Source organism: Cebidichthys violaceus, unplaced genomic scaffold (assembly GCF_023349555.1).
Source record: "Cebidichthys violaceus isolate CVI_PGR_0920_01 unplaced genomic scaffold, fCebVio1.0.p SCAF_4, whole genome shotgun sequence".
Taxonomy (NCBI): Eukaryota; Metazoa; Chordata; class Actinopteri; order Perciformes; family Stichaeidae; genus Cebidichthys; species Cebidichthys violaceus.
The window spans coordinates 6,430,315-6,448,710 of record NW_027176594.1 but is presented as its reverse complement, the minus strand read 5'-3'; the positions used below and the strand labels follow the sequence as shown (position 1 = coordinate 6,448,710).

General features: G+C 39.1%; 2 protein-coding genes across 2 annotated transcripts in view; one reads left to right on the top strand and one right to left on the bottom strand.

Annotated features, from left to right (window-relative positions):
* tbck (TBC1 domain containing kinase) overlaps nucleotides 1-5,820 on the bottom strand; it is a 43,418-nt gene extending 37,598 nt beyond the window's left edge. Inside the window, exons 1-13 of the mRNA XM_068727800.1 lie at nucleotides 5,724-5,820; nucleotides 5,072-5,284; nucleotides 4,374-4,446; nucleotides 3,931-4,045; nucleotides 3,739-3,812; nucleotides 2,905-3,046; nucleotides 2,724-2,784; nucleotides 2,570-2,631; nucleotides 2,000-2,061; nucleotides 1,563-1,711; nucleotides 721-859; nucleotides 508-607; nucleotides 91-140 (exon numbers count right to left, since the gene is read on the bottom strand). Of these exons, the coding sequence (XP_068583901.1) occupies nucleotides 91-140; nucleotides 508-607; nucleotides 721-859; nucleotides 1,563-1,711; nucleotides 2,000-2,061; nucleotides 2,570-2,631; nucleotides 2,724-2,784; nucleotides 2,905-3,046; nucleotides 3,739-3,812; nucleotides 3,931-4,045; nucleotides 4,374-4,446; nucleotides 5,072-5,264 (1,220 nt within the window). The 5' untranslated portion in view covers nucleotides 5,265-5,284; nucleotides 5,724-5,820. The remainder of the gene's footprint in view (nucleotides 1-90; nucleotides 141-507; nucleotides 608-720; nucleotides 860-1,562; nucleotides 1,712-1,999; nucleotides 2,062-2,569; nucleotides 2,632-2,723; nucleotides 2,785-2,904; nucleotides 3,047-3,738; nucleotides 3,813-3,930; nucleotides 4,046-4,373; nucleotides 4,447-5,071; nucleotides 5,285-5,723) is intronic.
* Nucleotides 5,821-6,090: 270 nt separating this feature from the next.
* Nucleotides 6,091-17,825, top strand: aimp1a (aminoacyl tRNA synthetase complex interacting multifunctional protein 1a). Its single transcript, XM_068727802.1, has 7 exons — nucleotides 6,091-6,246; nucleotides 9,386-9,516; nucleotides 10,335-10,448; nucleotides 12,280-12,441; nucleotides 14,054-14,262; nucleotides 15,692-15,860; nucleotides 17,520-17,825. Coding segments are annotated over exons 1-7 (954 nt in total). The 5' UTR covers nucleotides 6,091-6,244; the 3' UTR covers nucleotides 17,687-17,825.
* Nucleotides 17,826-18,396: the final 571 nt, after the last annotated feature.

Sequence of the window (18,396 nt, the reverse complement as noted above, 5' to 3'; positions counted from 1 at the left end):
ACCCGAGCCAAAATAAATGATGGGGTGATATGAAAAATTGTGACGGGGTGGAGGGGCCAAAGCGGAAAGTTAGGGATGGAGATTGCTTACTCGTCTTCCAGTAGAGGGTAATAGGCTTCTCCTGATACATCCTTCAGTCTCTGAAAAATGAAAAACATAACACGGATTCACAATTAAGGTTAAATTCTGTTCACGGGTGCATTTTGGAACCTCTTACAACATAAACATAGTATTGTATTGTTAATGGAAGAGTTGTCAGCTAGTGAGATGAACAAGCACCCATCAATCATGTAAAAGTTAATGAGTGCTCTATTGTTCAAATGTTTTTAAAACCACCAATAGTAAACCCTACGATATCGTTGCAACATCGATATAAAAGGTATTTGGACAAAATATTGTGATATTTTATTTTCTCCATATCTCTAAGCCCTACGTCAAACCCAATCCTATGCACAACACACATTAACACAATACTGTACATGTCTGCAGACAAGTTTGTCGTCTTACGTTTCTGAGTTGGCACAGAGACAGGGTCACTGTTGTGTCATCAAGCAAGAAACTCCGGTCTCTTCCCTGGCCAAACGACTCCCCATCTTCCAGGACAAAACTAAAAAAAAAACAAGCAAGAGGGAGATGTTTTATCAAGTCTGAATATCACCTGAAGTTAGCAAATGCCTTCATCATCAGTGTGCCTTCATCATCAGTATGTGTGTAACGTACTTGGGCAGTGTGCAGATTGGAGGTTTGGACTGTATGATCTCCTTGTTGGTGAGCTCCTTCTCCAGGTCTCCCCCCGCCAGACACCACAGATGGTACACTTCATCTATGGCCCGCTCAGACAGGTAGTCTTCATCATCATCTAATAACACACAGAAAACAATAAACACCTCCCCAGGCACAGGTGGTGATGCAGCTCATACAGTCAAATGATCACTTTAGTAGTTTAATATCATCATCAAATCTAAGAACATTTCTTCCAAAATTAAAGAGCCCAGATGAGTCTATAGTGTGCTGTCAACATGATGTATATGTGGATCTCTTGTCTTTGTGGAGTCACTTTTTTGGAATCAACCACAGGACCATACGTGAAACTGAGGTGTAACAATCCTGTTGAACTGAAAATATGTATCCATATCCCCTAAATAAGTCACCAGTGTGTCTTACATGGATTTTGTGATTAGTCCTGTTTATTTTCAGATAGCTTTACAAATAGTATGTTTCACAGAATTTAGAATGGAACAAATTATAATAAGTGCAATTTGGGGAAATAAGGGGTAGGAGCAAGAATACAAATGAACGATGCTTTCAAGAACATGAATTAAAGGCTTATCAAATATCAAAGAAAAATCTCACAGGACACCAATTAGACCTTTTGACACTTTTAAATACTGCTACTATTATTAATATTGATGCCGGCATGCTTCACAAACCTACTTAATCAATTCAGCTTTGAAAAATGTAATGTTGCAAGAAGAAGAAGGGTTGGCGGGTGATTGGTGTGTATGTAGCATGTGCGTGTGAGTATAAGGCTGCATGTGCAGTTGTGCGAAGTTAGGGAACACCTTTGCAAAGTTCACTGATGTCCTCTGGGAGTTCCAGATGTGCACAGCGCAGAGAGGAGGAGAACAGACTAACAGGCTTCTTGAAGGGTGTGTAGAGGCACGAGACGCCACTAAACACAGGGTCTCCCAGCAGGTCTGCAGGAGTCGGCCTGGAGAACACAGACAGCGACAACATGGTCATAACAATATCCACCAACAGTTGTAATTTGAGAAATGATAATTTATTATATTAAACATTTAGTAATATAAAGTCATAAAAGTTGTAAGACTTGCATCTGTTTACTTTGGTATCATTTCACTTGTTGGTTTTAGCATGCTGGAATCCTTTCTGACATACATGCAGCAAGTATTTCATAACTTGCACGAGTACGTGTGTTAGAAAACTAAATAGTCCATGTCCTACAACAACAACAAAAAACCCATCACACTGCATTTACCTTTTGGATGGAAGAAATGTCAAGCATTTCCTTAATAACTCGAGGACATTTGCAGGCAGCTCCTGTAAAAAAAACAAGCGTATTAGCTACAGTACACACAAATCCCATTCAAACTTCTAATAATCCCACAAAAAAGTCAAGAAAGATTAGGCAGTGCTTACACAAAACTTAAAGTAGGACTTGATGTCTGATTGAATACATTCAACTAAAAAAGTTTTGTAATTCTAATTTAACGGAAAACATAAAATATGTATTTACTATAATTGTTAAGTCAAGTAAAGTTGGCGACAAATGCTCCGTCAGATTCTTCGGCTTACTTTTTTATCAGATATTTCTTGATCTAAATCAGGAAAACGTTCTCAATTTTAATTAGGCAAAGAACTTTGGTATTATTGCTGAGTGAAAACACAAAATAAGATAAGATATTGTTTTATATAATATTGTGATGCCAATAATGTGACCTAATTTCGTCTAAAAGCTCTTTCCATAAAAAATACCATTAAAATGTCTCTATTTATTATTGTCTTTATTGTCGACTCAGATCTAGGCAGCCAATGATTTTGACTTCACCTTGATGGCATCCAGGCAACCATGTTCCTCAGCAAGGACAGTGACAATGTCGTCTATGCAACCTGAGAATGACAAACAGTATCACAGTGTAAGCCTAATTAAATTAAAGAGCATATTGCTCAGTACTTAGATTAATTATGTCCTTTTTACTTACCCAAGGTTAGGATGAATTTCAATCTCTCACTAATATCAATATTCTGCAGCAGTCGTCTACCCTGTAATTGAATCACAGCATTAGAATGTATGTGGCAGCTGGAGTTCAGGCCAAACAGCATCAAAAAATCTTGTTTGAATGTCTTATTCTTGTCTGAAGAGGTTTTTTTAAGGATTCTTACTGCACATAATTCAAACAACAAAACCCCAAGCGACCAGACATCAGTTTTAGGTCCTGAAGGCAGAGGAGCTTCATCATGGGAAGAGTCACTGGGGTGGAAGGAGCCCTGAGCGATTACCTCGGGAGCAAGGTATGATGGGTACCTGAGGTCATGTTCACAAAGCAGATAAGCACATTGAATAATATGGATATCCAGCATTCCCTATAAAAACACTGTAATGAATTACTGGTTCAACAGCTCAGTGTATAAAACATCCCGTCATAGTTTTTCATTCATTTGTCAGCTTTGTTGAATTATTAGGTTTTAATAATGTCAACTCCATATTATAAATACATTATATTATCAAACAAAAAATATTCCATGAAAAGTGGCGATATTGCTCACATTTCATTAAGTGATGTATATTCAGGTGTTCCTAAGAATACGCATAGTTGTTTGACAGTTACATTTATTACATATTTTCATCCAGATGTTATTGAGAGTCATGGGTATGTGCCATCATTCCTCTTTTCAATCTGCAAAAGGATATTACACAGAGACACTTGGTAGAACACAAAGGCCTTTGGATTAGGATAAAAGTCCAACAATCCGTTACAGTTTCTAATCCAGGAAGCTATTTTGATGCCCCAAAAGCTGGTTTCTATGAAAAAGCAATGGGCCATTATGCATCAATGTTATGGTCAATTACCTTTTTTATGATTTGACTAACAGCAAACAGATACAAGTGAAACTTTGACACTGAACAGACATGCACATAGCTCAGTGCCAACAGTTGAAGAGTTCCAGAGCACTAATGGACCTTTCGCTGTGATGAATGAGGAGAACAAGACGTACCCTATGGGGAAATCTACATCGGCCCCATGATCAGTCATGTGATAAAGGCCAAACTTTGCCAGCTTGACATTCCCCTATGAAGAAAAAAAATGATCTTACAGTGACAGTATTCGATTAAGCAATCATTGTCTTTTAATTGGACAGACTTTCAGTCACTTAAAGATAGACATACAAAAATCTGCACAATTTTACCTTGCAGTCCATGAGCACATTGTGTGCACTGAGGGCTCTGTGCACCATACCATGTTTGTTCATGAACTCCAGACCTTCAAGGACCTCATAGGCTATCTGCAGCACCTTCTCCGGGCTAACACAAACAAATACTCGATAGGATGTCAAACCAATTGGTGACTAGGTCAGAGAAAAGACATGACAAACAATTTATCTAAATGTTCAACACTTAAGTATTAGAACTTTAAATACACTGTTTATCATTTGCAAACCTAACCTCAGCCAGTAGATAGCAAGGTCCATGCATAGTATTTCCAATGCACGTCAGACACTATTTCATTAATTAACAGTACATGGATAACTGATAACGGCTCACCAGTGAAAGTGAAGACAGAAAACAAAGTGGGTTCATCACATAGACTGTAATTACTTCCGTTTATGAGGATTTTGAATAAACATCTCACCTGGCTGTTTTCCCCTGTTTTTGGAAGTCACTTAAACTGCTTTCAAAGTGTTCAGCAACAACAATCAGCCGTTCTGTAGAGAAAGATGAAAACGCACTTTTAAGATTAAAAGATACATGTAATGTATTTATGTTTTTTGATACCTCTATGATATACAGTAATGGAGTACAAAAGCATACCCATCTGAGAAGTTTGTTTTTTTTCCATAACATGAACTTTCTCAAGGGATCAAGAACCTTTTGAGGAACTCAGGAACTAAAACTTGCATTCTAACCTAAGTAACCAGGGACTAAATGTGGTTCTTGTGCGACTGTTTCAGGTGGCAAAAAAATACTGCTGGGGTAGAACTCCCCCAGCTGTAATCAGCTGACAACATGTTGAAATGGTAACTTGTGGTGTTGTGTTGTTGGACAACAATAAAATGCAGTCCAACACTATATTATTTTGTTTACCACTTGTAAATACAAAGCTATATATAATGAATTAACAACAGACTTGCGTGTTAATCACAGCAAACATGCATTCCACACAGAACAAGAGGATGAAACCACCAGCTTGGAAAGTTAATAAATACCCAGGTTCTACTTTTGTTTGCCCAAATGAAATCCCAGGTATGTTTTGGAAAAGCTCAGTGAGAGTACACATAAAGGGCAGAATATATAATAAAATGAAATACAATAAAGTAAGAAGAGTCATACCGTGTTTCCCTCTGGACATGTCCACATATTGGCAGAGTCTGGGGTGAGTGATGGTTTTGAGGACCTGGAAACGTCCCAGGATTTTGATGGAGTTGGGAGTGAGAGGGAGGCCATTGCTCCCACAGACATCATGGGGGAGAGCCGAGGCAAAGAAGGTGAAGGCCCCCAGCTGTGCATCTTTGAGGGGCCTCATCTTACCACTGGCTTGAAGCACTGATGATGGGAGAGAGACCTCAACGTGATTGATGAATAATATGTGATCATATACATGTACGAATGAGCAGGACATTTTGATCATCACCGTGATATGGCAAACCATGTTCTCATTTATTTCATAGCATCCGGTGAATGAAATGTTAACTGCTTTACGTCACATGTTTATGTTCACGCTGGCTGAGGCAAAGACCACCATTAGAGGAAGTGACAGGCTGACACTGTCAGTGCAAGTACTAGTGAGTAATACATGTAAGTAATACATTCACAGCATATAGCTGTAGATTAACTTCGGAAACAAACGGCACGATGTGCACAGTGATGCTGCAGATAAACCCACCGTGCGAGTTCAGCTATGTTATGAAAATAATGTTAACAACAAACAAATTTAAAACAATAAATGTTATGTGCATGACATCAGAAAAACGAGTCTACTTACGCTTAATGGTAAAGCTGTATGGCCATGTCGACGGAATTAACTCGAAATTAGTATTAAAATATTTGAAATGAATATCGTTTCCTGCCTCTGCGATGTGATGGGAACAGCTGAGTGAACGTGATCAATACGTCATTCTTTTGCGACACAGCAGTCCACGAAAGACAGAAAAAAACACATAACGATTATGGAACTCAAATCAAACTAAGTTATTTCAAAAACTTCAACAAGGTTGTTTATGATTTTTTTCCAGTCTTTTTTGAGGAGTTGGTTTCTCATTGTAGTTATTACACACAGGCATTATCCGTTGCCTCCTTACGTGTTGCGACGGTGTCCGAGCTATAGAAGATATGACGGACAATCTAGCGGCCTGTTTCACATCCGGATGCTGCTGAGATCTACTCGCTGGGGCCTCAGATGCTAGCTGCCTGTCAGCTAGCTAGCCGTAGCAGGAGCTAGCAGTACTATCAGCTGTCAAGCCCCCACCTCTCCCTGAAACGTGCTTGGGTTGCGGTTCAGAGTCCATGTAAGTTCCAAAAACCTGTTTTTTTTTATAACTAACCGATCTTACGTTGTCAATAACCTCTAACCAACCGCCTAGCTAGCGGGTTACCAGTGGTGCTAGCTACACGAGAGTTAGTCCAAAGTTCAATTTGATTGTCCTTGTCCCAGCTACATAGTTCTATGTGAGCTGAACCGAGTAATAACTAACTGAAGATGTGATTAACATTAACTTCCCCATCATGAAATGATTGTAGTTTGATTGCTGTATTTGCAAGTGATGCCATGCTTTAGTCTCTGTTTTATTTTCTAACTATAACTAAGTAACTAGTTAGTAATTAGTAAGTGGGCTGCAGCCAACACTCAATTTCATCATCGATTGATTGGACCGGTTTGGTCAAAAATACTGTTCAACCCAAAACACTAACTTGGTGATATAAAACAGAATAAATTAAGTAAATCCTCACATTTGATGACAAATAATAATATAATCCATTATACAAACGTACTATAAGCTGCATGATTTGAATGTGTATATTAAATTGTTTAATTAACATAACTTAATTTGCTGTCTGTGATCCAATCCTTTCAGCACTCCTCTAAATTAAATACGTGTGTGCATACTCCTCCTCTGAACAATTAAGAAAATATGGAAATACCAAAATCACAATGGGCACTCGACAGTATAATGACATTTTATACTCTAAACATTCAATCAATGTTTTTCAATAGCTGATACATTTACAGATAATTAGAGTCTTACTTTTTCTGCTGTTATGTTCCCAACTGTTTTCTATGCAGACATAGACAGTAATTGGTGTTTTTTGGTTTATATTTCTGTGTTATGAATCTCATGTCATTTATTAACCAATTTCATGAAATTTCATATGCATGTAACTTAGTTGCCGGCATGTTACATTTGTAATCAAATTTAATTCTGCATTGTCAAACTCTGACACGGTATCTCAATCATTAGTGCGTTTTCTTTTCTCTCTTTCTCTCTGTTATGTGCACATTTATTTTTGCTTGTGCATTCTGAAAAACAATTAAAGGACAAATATGAGATAGAGTACATATGTCTCCTGAAAATCACTGACAAGGCTGCATCTGGTGCTAAAGACGGCACCTCATCTTTTAAGTTAAAATGTGTAGGTCCCTCTAATACCTTCAGGTGGTGCTGGCATACTGTTCTCTCTCTTTTCATTTACATTGGTCTGGTTGGCAGACAGGTGGGAAAGTATCATCATAGTTTATTTTCACTGTGGGAATGAAGCATGAAAAGAGCAAACACTTGTATCCTGGTGGGTCTGCTCACCATCATACCAGAGAAAGCTGGTGGTTAAATGTAACAGATTTACACATCTGATTCAAACCACCTGTTTAGTCTGTGTATAGCTATGCAGTATTATCTTTGATATTTTAATTTGATAATGGATGTAGACATAAAACGTTAGCGTGGAGAACTGTTGACAAAGCAAACAAGTCAGCCATACCTATTTTTAGGAGCTTGATAAGGCAAAAACCTCTCCAGCTGAGCACCAGCTGTGTCCCCTGTTAAGCGCAGTTAACCTGCTGGATTTGTACAGGAGATGAGTCATAAATATTTTGATTTCCATACAGTGAAGACAGGTAAATGGCATCCTGGAGGCTGCTGAAAGCCCACATCACCTTAACATTCTTAACACTTTTGGCCATTTCTATTTGAAATCCAAAGATGGATTGAACTTTGTCTCTATGCTGCAGTACAGACCTCGGCCCCGGGACTCGTTTTCAGGGGTTATCCAAATGAGATCAGCCTTTTTGTGGCTCTTGTCATTACTCCACCACTGGTCCTGTTTAAATCAATTCGGTTTCTCAAAAAGCAATGCTTTGATCCTTGATTTTATCAACTCCAGCTCTTTTGTGTTTCTAATTTCCTCATCCCCCAACATTTTGTTTTCATCTCGGGCCAGCTGTTGTTTTCCAGCGCCTCCCTGTAATATGTGTAAGAAGTTTTCTTCTCCATGCCTCAGCCTTGTAAAAATCCTTCTTTTCCTGTTTTTTTTTTTTTTTTTAAGTAATTTGCCAAGCTCAACATGATAAAGGGACATTACCCCAAAACCCAAACTGGTGTCCAGTTGTGTTTTGGTTGAGTGGCCCAAAACTGGCTGAACCCTTCTGAACTTGTTGTCCAAAAGTGAATGCATATGATGTTGATGCTAAGTGTGGTTTAAGGATAAACTATCTGACTTTTACTTCTTTACACTCGTCACTATGAAAGACAGGAATTCATCCAAGAATTTGGCTTGACCAAGTCGACGTGGAACTTGTCAAGTGCTGTTGTGAGGTTTTCATTCACTAAAATGTTGCAGCAAACCTTCAAATTAAATGAATCTGGAAACAAGATTTACTGATTTATTTTCGCATTTTTATAAAAAGCAATGTATGTTCTTCTGATTATCTCTCAGCATGCGTTGTGGACAAAGGGCAGATTTTGTCCAGGTTTTGGGAAACCAGCCAAAATATAGCAAACATTAAACATCTATTTAAGACATGCTTTATACCTTCTGGGATTGCACATTGAAAACATGTCAGATTATGATTGTTGTCAGACATTTTCAAACATATCTAGATTTTGCTTTTGGAATACAGTGTTTACTAATGAAGCGCCAGTACATTATATTATATGTTAAACAAAATGGGAAATGCCTGTACAATGTAATGCAGTCCTATAGAACAGACCTGCAATCCAAACCACTGTTGCAGAAATTAAATGTTTTTGTTGTGACTGTCAGAGAGACTCAACTCAGTGGTCAGTTTAGAGCTGTAGTTTGTGGTTACATTGTACTGGAATGCAAACCTCGTAACTCCAAACATGTATCTTTGTAGATGTTCAGCATAGTACTTAAGAATACTGTCTCTTTTTACAATGTGTCACTTGAGTAAACTTGAAATTTCATGGAATAGGGCAACTTTCTAAGTACTTGTGAGCTTGGTGCATGAACACTTGCCTTCATTTAAAACAAAAGGAAAGATACTCCATCTACAGTATATAACCCAGAAAGATATTGCAGAATTTGTCCCTACACGTTGTATTGCGAATGTAATCAGTTCAATATATTGTCCAGCTCTAATATCTAGCTTTTTGTAGTATTAAGATTGCTGAATGTCTTTTTGTCTGTTAGGTTTTTAGCTCGCTCCTTGTTCAAGATGTCAAGTCACAATCCTTTGTTGAGGCTGGAGCAGCGAGCGTCCGAGGCTGACCAGATCATCGAGTACCTCAAACAGCAAGTCCAGCTGCTGAAGGAGAAAGCCAGTAAGAGACGCACTTTAAACTTATACAACCAGACACTAAATTGCTTATACATAGAACATTTTGTCAGCTGATTACGAGCCGACACAGTCTTACAAAAAGTGTATATCTTCTATAAATGATGATGTTGCGTTTCCAAATCTGTCTATATTTCTGTGCAGAAAGCCCTGTGTTCAGATGTAGGGCATAATTCATTTCTGTATTGGCTGTAGGAGTGACATACTTTTGGGCTGAAGAACTGCTTACGTGCATGATTCACAGTCTCATGATTTAGAGGGTGAAATCCCTGTCGGACTACTAGCAGTTTTATGATACCTGAGGCCCCACATGCTATTCGTAAGCTTGACTCATAAAAAGGTTGCCAAATGAGCCAAATATATTCCATACATAAATTAATGACTTTATAAATGAATACATGTTTTAAACATGTTATTAGGTAGAGTCAGTCTTATTTTTTTCAAAATATAATAAAAGAGAGCAGACATTCCTATTTCTGTTGCAATTGTGTAAATGATAAAGCTCCGCTTTGAATAATCTCTATGATCTTGTACAATGACAATTGTATCACTTACACAATGGGAGACTTGTGAATTATTCTAAAGGAGTAAGGACAGGGTGTTTGACTGTAATCCAAAAACTGGATTCACGGACAATTCTGTGTTTTCTTTAACTCCAACCGAGACACAATATAGACTTTTAATAGTCACTATGTTTAAGTCGATATTGTATTTGTACTAGTTCAGCAGTTCTGACACTGTCCTATTGGATAGTGAAATTTCATTCCAGTGCTGAGGGCTAACAAGAATTTGCCTTTGCTGCAGTCGTCCAGGCCAGTGTCAGAGAAGAGAAGAAGCTGATGGTGGAGAATGCCAAACTGAAGAATGACATCGAGGAACTCAAAAAACAGCTGCTGGAAAAAGAGAAGAAGAGGGGAGGTATGTTGGGTTTGGTTCCTGGCAAAATCTTCCATCACAGATTAAATGTTGTTTGTCTTTTAAAGACCTTGATGTTGTTATCCTTTATATCTAGTTATAGAAGCGGTTGTGTGACATTAGGAACATTTGATGTCAGTTGTTGCTCATTAAAGCATTGTTTGGTTTACTCTGAATGATCGTTTACTCTGAATAAGCCCATTATAACTGGATCTTTTTATTTATTTTTATTTTTATTATAAGCAGCCATAGTGCTTCGAGAATCCCCATTACAGTGATGGGGACAACATGTCTGTCAGCTATGTGCGTCTGACATGCGTTGACATTCAAGGGCAAACGGCTCAGATCATTAACACACATTTAATGTTTTCCAGAAAGACGCTGCCGGAATAAAGCAGGGCTGGAAGAAATAAGCAATTTAACCTTATTCAAAAAGACCCAATATGTTAGTGTTGGAACGTAGAAGGAATGCGCTCCAATATACCAAAGACTGTTTCTAATTGGGATGTTTATTTTTTGGGGGGGGGTTTCTTTTCAGTGCCTTTAAGGTGGCATTCAATAGCTTAATCAAAACATGGATGAATAAGAACTTTTTGAAAGATGGTGAAAACTATTGAATATGAATATAATACTGCCTTGAGAAAAACATTCCTGCAGCAAAGGAATAAATACTGAAGTTGAGTGTCACAATTTAATTGTAGTTGAGTTTAAACCCACATAAGTTTTGTCTGCAATACTTTTTTTGGGTCCACTTTGGTTGTCATATTAGCACCTCGTCAAGTTGTCATGGCAAACATGATTGCAAATAGTTTCTCTGTACACATCCAGCATACATGGAGCAACATAGACATTCATTTGGTAATGAATTTCTGTCCATGTGACAAATTTAAGACTAATATTTGCTGTTTTTCAGCTCTTCAGTTTTGGTCTCCACCAACTCCTGATTTAAATACCGGTCTCTTTAGCTGCTAAATGCTTCATTGTGTTCACCAGCCAGACGCTAGGTCAGGGTCAGAAAACCAAAACTGTGAGCTGTAAGAGGCTAAAAGAAACCTCTGTAGACCGGGGGGGGGGGGGGGGGGGGGGCTGGTAATATTCTGTGGGTTCTTCACTACTAGCAATCCCTTTATACTTTACACACAGTCATTTGATTCATTTTGAATACAACAATATGGATAAGTGCAGCTTTAATTTAAAATTCTAATCGAGATCCCAATGTTTCCAGAGATGCATTAATACAATAATGCACAAGACATCTACAATAACGTCATTTGATATAATAGTGCAACCGTATAACCTCACAGCAAACTTATGGGGAATGTCTAGAGTTTAAGAGGTTGTTGCCCGTAATTCCAAGGTAAACCGGAAAGGTCCTGAGCTCAGGTCCTAACATAGAATTAAGGTAATTAAAAGCATTATGGCGACGGTGGTGTGCCTGCAGACCGATGTTTGTCAGACACAGGCACTGGATTTTTGTAGGAATTCAAACATCAGGCGCCTTAAATGAGGGGTTATTTTTTTCTGGAGAGTTATTGTCGGACATTGTTCCCTGCTTTATGGCTCCATTTCCTTGTTTCCATCAACTTGGACACTGTGTCATTTTCCCTTCTAAACTGTTTGCATCAGGAGAGCAGTCCTCCCACTGGGTGTGTAAATAAATCCATCTCTGTATCATTTCGTTATACCATGTTGATGCAACCAGCTCTGTGCATACAAAGTAGCGCACCTTCTGTATTTGTAATGATCTTTTTTTTTTCACTTTCAGACAGCAACTATGATCCACTATTTAATCGTGTTTTTCTACTGACCTTTTTGCCTGTTTTCCCTCCTGTAGTGCAGGCAGTGGCCATGCCATCGAGTGACAACAATGTTGAGTGCATTTCGAAGCCCACCCCTCCTAAACCCTCCAGACCAGCACCCTCTGATTCCCCTGCTGCTGCCGTCCAGAGCCCCCTTCCCAAAGATGAGAGTAAAAAGAAGAAGCCAGAGAAAAAAGGTAACAGCTGGAAAACAAAATGAAGCCACATTTCAGTGTTTTAGTATGAATCCCCTTGAAGTTTTCACATCCAATAAAACTTTATTAAATCTCTTTAGATATGTCATATAGCAACATTTGAATCATTTATTTCAGTTTTTCCATCTCTTTCATTTTCAGCAGAAGGGACTAAAGTCATAAAAGTGACCTCTCACCACTGCAGGATATATTCCTACTTCATCAACATTATTATTATTATTATTATTTAGAACTTAAAGGCAGAATGCGGATGTGGGGTTGGCTTTTACCCGGTGGCCAGCACCCTAACCACGGTCAGGGGGGCGTGCGCTTTTGGTGTCGTTGAGCCCGGGGAGGAGGGGCCAACTTCATATGTTGGATTTATGAACTGCAACGAGAAGCCCTACTCATTCTGCCTTTACGGTTTTGTTTAGCATCCCTTCTTTTTCTATCAACATTTGGATAGATGCACTCTGTTCTTCAAAAATCATTTATAGGTTTAGAATACAAAACAAGAAAATTCCTCACTCAAAAATGTCACTTTTAGTAATAAGCTATCTGGAATCATCATCATCATCATCAGGACTGTCAGGCACAGACAAAGAATAATTAGCACTGGATGTGTTTATGAGGTTATAATTTAGAAGGTGAGTGAAACAAGCTTCAAGCCACTTACAAATTGATTGTTGTGTCTGGCATTTTTTACATCCAGATGTTAGGGAGCTATTGATGAGAGTTCTTGATAAGGTGTTGTACATCTTCAAATCGTTGTTACTTCAGGCATTAATGTAACCGTGTTCTCACCTAATCCAAACAGTCATTACTTGTTAGTCTACAAACCCATGTGTAACTTTAGTGTAGTTGGTAATGTTTCACGTCGCTGTGCTGTCATTGCAGCAGAGTCTTGATTACACAGAGGAGAAATGTTGAATATCAAAGGCAGGGGGTTGGGATTCATATTCATCAGAGCTGGTGTCGGCTCAGAGGAATGATTAAAGACTGTGGTCATTTGATCAGTGCAACCCGCTGGAATGAATGTGTAAGCAAACCAGGCGAGTGAAAGGTACTCTGTCTCTCGGGAGGAAGCATCTGCTATTCTGCTATGTCATTGGATCACAAAGCACTCACCCAAAAGTGCGTATTGGTACACTCATTTAGTCAAGGTTTGTGCCCTGCGTTTCTGGGAAGAAATGGAAAAAGGTGCAACCCTCAGGCCTGTCATTGGTCTTTTTTTTGTCATTTATGGGAGGAAATTAAAAAAGATTCCAGACAGATGCCCAGTATTGCTTCAACTATGATTTGTTTTTTTTAATCATTTCCCTTGGAACAATACCAGTTGGCTGAAATACTGTTTTGTCGGTGCTTTTAAACAAACATTTTCGATAATATCATGCACATTTTAGAGATAATGGCATGAAAACTCTCACAGATGCCTCTCGTCATGCAGCAAACCTTCCCTTAACACATGATGGATAGCTACTGTCTGTGCTAAAAGTGCTCCCAAGCAAACTTCCAACACCTAACCATATTGCTCTAACACGCATTCATTGAAAGGAATACTTAAATGATATAAAAAGTGTGTAGTATAACAGCGTTTGCCTTTCTTGTATGCCAGGAGGGGAGAAAGCTGAGAAGAAGCAGGCAGCCCCCAGCCAAGAAGATGTCAAGGTGGACGTGTCTCGTCTGGACCTGCGCGTTGGACGTATAATCACAGCCGAGAAGCACCCTGATGCCGACAGTCTATATGTGGAGCAGGTGGATGTGGGAGAGGCTTCTCCTAGGACAGTGGTCAGTGGGCTGGTCAAACACATACCTCTGGACCAGGTACAGTACAACTCATATACTCGGTTGCTAGTTTATTATAGCTATAGCTAAAACAATACAGAAGCCCTAGTGGATTAAAGAAATTTCTGCAATATCATGTGATGTTAAAATGCAGTGTAATTACCAGGGTTGGGTCGGGGAACTTTGTCTTATGAAGAACTGGCCACCTCAGAGAATGTGTAGAGATTCACACACAATCACTGATTTAGATTTTGCCTGTAGATGTCAAAATCGGCATCTGCCGACCTTGTACAATGTCTGCTTATGAGTGAGGAAAATGTGGACTTCAATACAAATTGTATTTCCCTACTAACTTTATGAATCCCTGCAGAGACTCTATTTGAGGGTTATTTCCACCAGACACACAAGCAGTACTGTGTACGTTTTGTATGCATTAGTGGCTCTCTAGGGTCATAGTAAGGATTTATTGGTCCATTTAAAGTGACTTCTTAAGTGCTGACGGTTCTGCTTAGAAACAACATTTCCTGTGGGTGTTTCAGGATCTCCATTGAATATTGGTGTTTATTTTGCTTCACATTTATGTTTTGCTCCTGGAGCAAACAAATTTATGTTTGTCGTCATTATTTCTGACTTCGTCTCTTCATATTTCTAGACGAGGGAGCCTTTGTGCATTACACCTCTGCATTATAATGTATGTGCACAGTGTATACCTCTTAAATGGAACCATATGCTTGCTGAAATCATGAGTAACAAACCCTGTCCGACTTTGTCAAAAAGAAGCTATTCTACCTAAAGACAAATAATTGAAAGTGGAAAAGTTTTTCTCATGCACACAGACGAATATTAGACATTAGCTAATTAAAACAGTTGACACTGTTGCACCAATGACATTTGGTGACACAGTCTCAAGTGCTCTCTCACTGCAGTGAGAAAGGACAAACTTCTGCAACAGTCCATTACCAACAGTCTTAAATCAACTCATTACTTGTTAACTGTAGTACTTATACAAATACAATACAAGTATGAGAGAGGCTAATCATAAAATAATGAAGTGGCTATGCTCCACATAAAATATAGCTCAAGTCAAACAGTTTGTTTTGTAAATACAGAGCATTCGCATTCTGTCCCTGATTTGAGATGAAAAATTAAAAGTACAACCAAAAGCCTCTGGTCTTCTTTTAAATTTTGGTAAGCCAAAGAGCTCTCCAGACTAGAGTTAAAGGTTTTTCTGTTTGCTTTTCACTTTTGATTTATGAAATGAGGCAAACAAACCATAATCCTCTGACAAAGCAATTTTGAATTAGAAGATTGGCATGGTAATATTGTTTGTATTGGATTATGGAATTCTCAGTCACACCAGTTGAAGGTGTTTTTTTTTAAGTAAATTTAGGTATTATTTGTTTTTCTTCTCTATTGTTGGGGATGTATTGGCTGTGAAAATGCATTCAATCTTCTGTCGCCCGTGCAGATGCAGAACCGCATGGCAGTCCTGATGTGTAACTTGAAGCCAGCCAAGATGAGAGGAGTGGTGTCCCAGGCTATGGTCATGTGTGCCAGCTCACCAGACATGGTCGAAATTCTCGATCCTCCAAGTGGAGCAGCACCGGGGGACAGAGTTACTTTCCAGGGCTTCCCAGGTACCAGCACCCGATTACTGTACCCACAAAAACAGATTTTGCTTCCCCCACCGCTGAGTGACTTTGGATGATTGTCATGGAATTAAGCCCACTGAAAGAATTTCCCAGCCTAGTTTCCACGAAATACCTCTGACTGTAGGAAATGGGAGGGTGTCGTTTGTGCTTCTCACTGCCAGAAACAACACCAGTTATGATCTGTTCTCAGACCCCACTGAAAGCTCTCATTAAAGGACTCAGTTCTGTTTGTTGGTGGCTAAATGGCCTGTGACTGCTGATTTGACAGACTAATCAACGGCCATTGCTAGGAATGTAACCTACTCTTTTTTTGTGTCTTACAGTCTTGTTAAGTTCAACTAATGTGAACCTTATTCCTTATTAATTTACACATCAACTAGACCGTACAAGAGCTTAGGTCCCTCCTGGGAATTAATACAAACACAACCTTTTAATGAATGTGGCCTAAAAGTGTGATTTTGATATTTAAGTCTCTCTAGTTTTGAAAACTCACATTTATTATAGAAGTTAATAAAGCTGTATTTTAGCGATGAGAAGAGGTTTTGTTTTGTAATCCTCATATTGTTTTGAGAAAAAGAACCAAACGGAAGTTTTCCTGTGAAGAAATCGAAGAGGAGAATATGATGAAGGTGGATCTGTGGTCCAAGTACCCACAGTCCAGATGCATCACTTGAGGCTTTCATCCGTGCAGAACACATGTCCCAGCCACTCTAAAAGCAGTTTGATTCACAAGACATCTAAAAAGAGTCCAATCCTCTGAAAACTTCACCAGAGAACAGTAGTGGAGGATATTGCAATGCTTTTGAGTTTTTGTTTGTTAAAAACCATACAGCTGAGGCTGTTTCCTAAAGTACATATAAAAGGAAATAATAGGTGAAAGTTTTTTTCCTACTTTCCCTCTTTTCTCCAACCAAAGAGCCATCGTACAGATTCAATTACTGCCAATCCACTGCTGGTGTGGGTACATGGTTGTAATTGCCCACATTTCCCCAACTAATGGGGCCCAGTACCTCTGCTTGAACTTAAGAATGTGCTCAAGTTGCTCATCAAAACCTCTTTCACGCTTCTGATCAAAACTGATTGTTCCCACTCTTGTGTCGTAAATGGCAGCATTGTGAAATGAAACACATTTGTGTCCTCACACCCTGAGATGGTTGTGTAGAGAGGAAAACGTTGACACCAGACAGAAGCCAGCCAGTACCGGTTATGATTTTTCTCAAGGCAACATCAAAAAAGAAAATCCTTGTTTTCCCTGAATGTATGTGTTGATTCTGAGAAGTTTGGTTTAGATGTTTTGGATTATGGCTGAGAACAAACTGCACTTTTAAAAAGCTGACAATCTAATAGAATATGATAGAAAGTAAAATTATTTACAATTCACTTGGGATGTATGAAATTAGAATTAGCCTGGTGAATCATGGTCATTTGCGTCAGCTTATAACACAGACTGTTTCAGTGTACGCTGAATATGAAAAAGCCATGAAGCCAGGTTAAGTCATCTATCAAAGGCACATCAATACATCATACAGTATTTCAGCTATTTCAGATTCACTACAGTCCTGGATACAGAAATCCTGCAAGTGTGATGGATGAGCAGAGAACAGAGGAGTTTCTAATGCATTAAAACTGACTTCTTGACTGCAGGTGAACCAGACAAAGAGCTGAACCCCAAAAAGAAGGTGTGGGAGCAGGTTCAGCCAGACCTACGCACGGACGGCCAGTGTGTCGCAACCTACAAGGGAGCTGCCTTTGAAGTTGCCGGCAAGGGAGTCTGCAAAGCCCAAACCATGAGCAACAGTGGAATCAAATGAAATAACAGAGCCGCTTGAAATAACTCAGTGTTTACTTGGCAATCATCTGCAGTGATGAAAATTATGTAGTTGAGAAACAGAAGGGCAAGGAATGGAAGTTAATGCTTTGAAGATGTTCAATAAAGGGATTTGAAAAGTATACATACTTTTAATGTCTGTCATAAGAATCTGTCCCATGACAATCAGAGGGGGGGGGGGGGGGTTTCACCGCTAAAATATACACAGCATAGTGAAGTTATTCAATACAACTGTGTTTCTGCTTGAATTCATCAACGTTGTCCTCTCTCCGGAGGCACATTAGCTCAATTGTGCTTTGGCTTTGAGGTTATAAGTCTAAAAGACATCAGTGCTGGACTTGAACGAGGATCATTGGTTTCCACTTTGTCTAGTCCTGGGCATTTTAATGAGCAGGAGATGAAACAGGGATGTTATACTACAAAGCCCAACAAAAACAGATCGGGTTCTCCAGCTCTTGGCGGGGATATTTAGATGGTGCACTGTCGGGATCTCAGTCTGGACTGTGATGCCAGTGCCATGTGCTTTATTTTATTGTCCTCTTGAAAGAAAAAGTCTACCCACCTCCGGAAGTATCAGACTACACAGAAGAAACGGACAGAAAGCTGTGCACCAGAGGCTCTAATGTTACATCTACAGTAATTAAGGCCATCCACTCTACAAAAACAACTGTCATGGGTCAAATCCGACCATCG